This window comes from Loa loa (assembly GCF_000183805.2).
Source record: "Loa loa unplaced genomic scaffold supercont3.114, whole genome shotgun sequence".
Classification (NCBI taxonomy): Eukaryota; Metazoa; Nematoda; class Chromadorea; order Rhabditida; family Onchocercidae; genus Loa; species Loa loa.
This window is the reverse complement of record NW_018108294.1, coordinates 31,331-32,565: the sequence shown is the minus strand read 5'-3', so window position 1 is coordinate 32,565 and position 1,235 is coordinate 31,331. Positions and strand designations below refer to the sequence as shown.

General features: G+C 26.3%; 1 protein-coding gene across 1 annotated transcript; it reads left to right on the top strand.

Moving 5' to 3' along the window:
- Window positions 1-693: 693 nt before the first annotated feature.
- LOAG_13739 (hypothetical protein) lies at window positions 694-912 on the top strand (the record flags this gene model as incomplete). The annotated part of the gene is made up of 1 exon (XM_003149243.1): window positions 694-912. A coding segment is annotated over one exon (219 nt), but the record flags the coding sequence as incomplete, so codon positions are not given.
- Window positions 913-1,235: the final 323 nt, after the last annotated feature.

Sequence of the window (1,235 nt, the reverse complement as noted above, 5' to 3'; positions counted from 1 at the left end):
ATTGCTGTGTTGTTGTTATTGTTGTTGCTGTGTTGTTGTTGCTGTTGTTATTGTTAATTTCATTTGCTTACAAAAAAATATGCGAAAATAGTGAAAAAAAAACATTCGCTTAAAAATTTGTCATCTTATAGCATTTTCGCATAATTGTATGAAATATTCTCATCCCCAATTCCGCCTCTCTTCTTAATTTCAGTTTTTTTTTTTTAGGTACGAGATAGAAACGAAAAGAATCTTTTTTTATTTTCTATCAAAAGTGATTTATTATTAAAAAAAAAAAAAAAATGATACAAATTCATCACATTAATTCGGCATACAATTATATTTCAACGAAAATTTTTCGGATGTAATTTCGGCTAAATACTATTTGGATTACTTGATTGGGATATTAATGCTATTTTCTAATGTTAACGCTTTTATAACAAAGTAATGGACCTATGCAGTACACTTCTCCCATATATCTTAGAAGGTTATTTTTACCTGTTTTTATCACTTATCTTGACATTCTTGCAATCTTTATCAATTTTTATCGGTCACTTTGTTCAAATTTTATTTAGAATATTACATTTAATCTATATGCAAATGAAAATTCGTTAAATATAGGAGATTGAAATGATTGATGAGTGGTTCGTTTTATGCAGAGTAATATATTTAATCAAAATTTATTTATTTTCATATAATCGCATCTTCATCAATATGGTACTTACCTACTACGATCTTACGCTACAGGCTTACAGATCACCGTATCGTCTTTATCGACCATATCAATTGGATGTTCAACAAACAACCATTCCTAGCAGTTCAACAACAGCTCGTCATCGTACTCCAAATCTTGATATTTTATCAGAAATTAATCGACGATCTAGACGACTCGAACGTATTGTATCTTATCAAAAAATTTTAGCAATTACTCAGGTACTTTCATCAATGTTCTTTCATTGTTGTTTTAGTTGTTAAAAGAAAGAAAATTTTAATTTTAAATTAAATTAAATTTTACCATAAAATTTTTTTGTTTTATTTTATCAAATCTTACATGAATTGTACAAAAAGTAAGAAAAAAAATTTAGAAATTATTTCTTTCTCATAACTTGCTTCAATTAATTCTTACTCACTCAAAAAAGAAAAAGTATTTGAATCCTGTCTTGTATAATATCGTAATTGTTCAATTTTATCTAACTTGTTTTTGCTCAAATTTTTCATGACAGAATGAATAAAGTCATGATTGTTATGATTTTTTT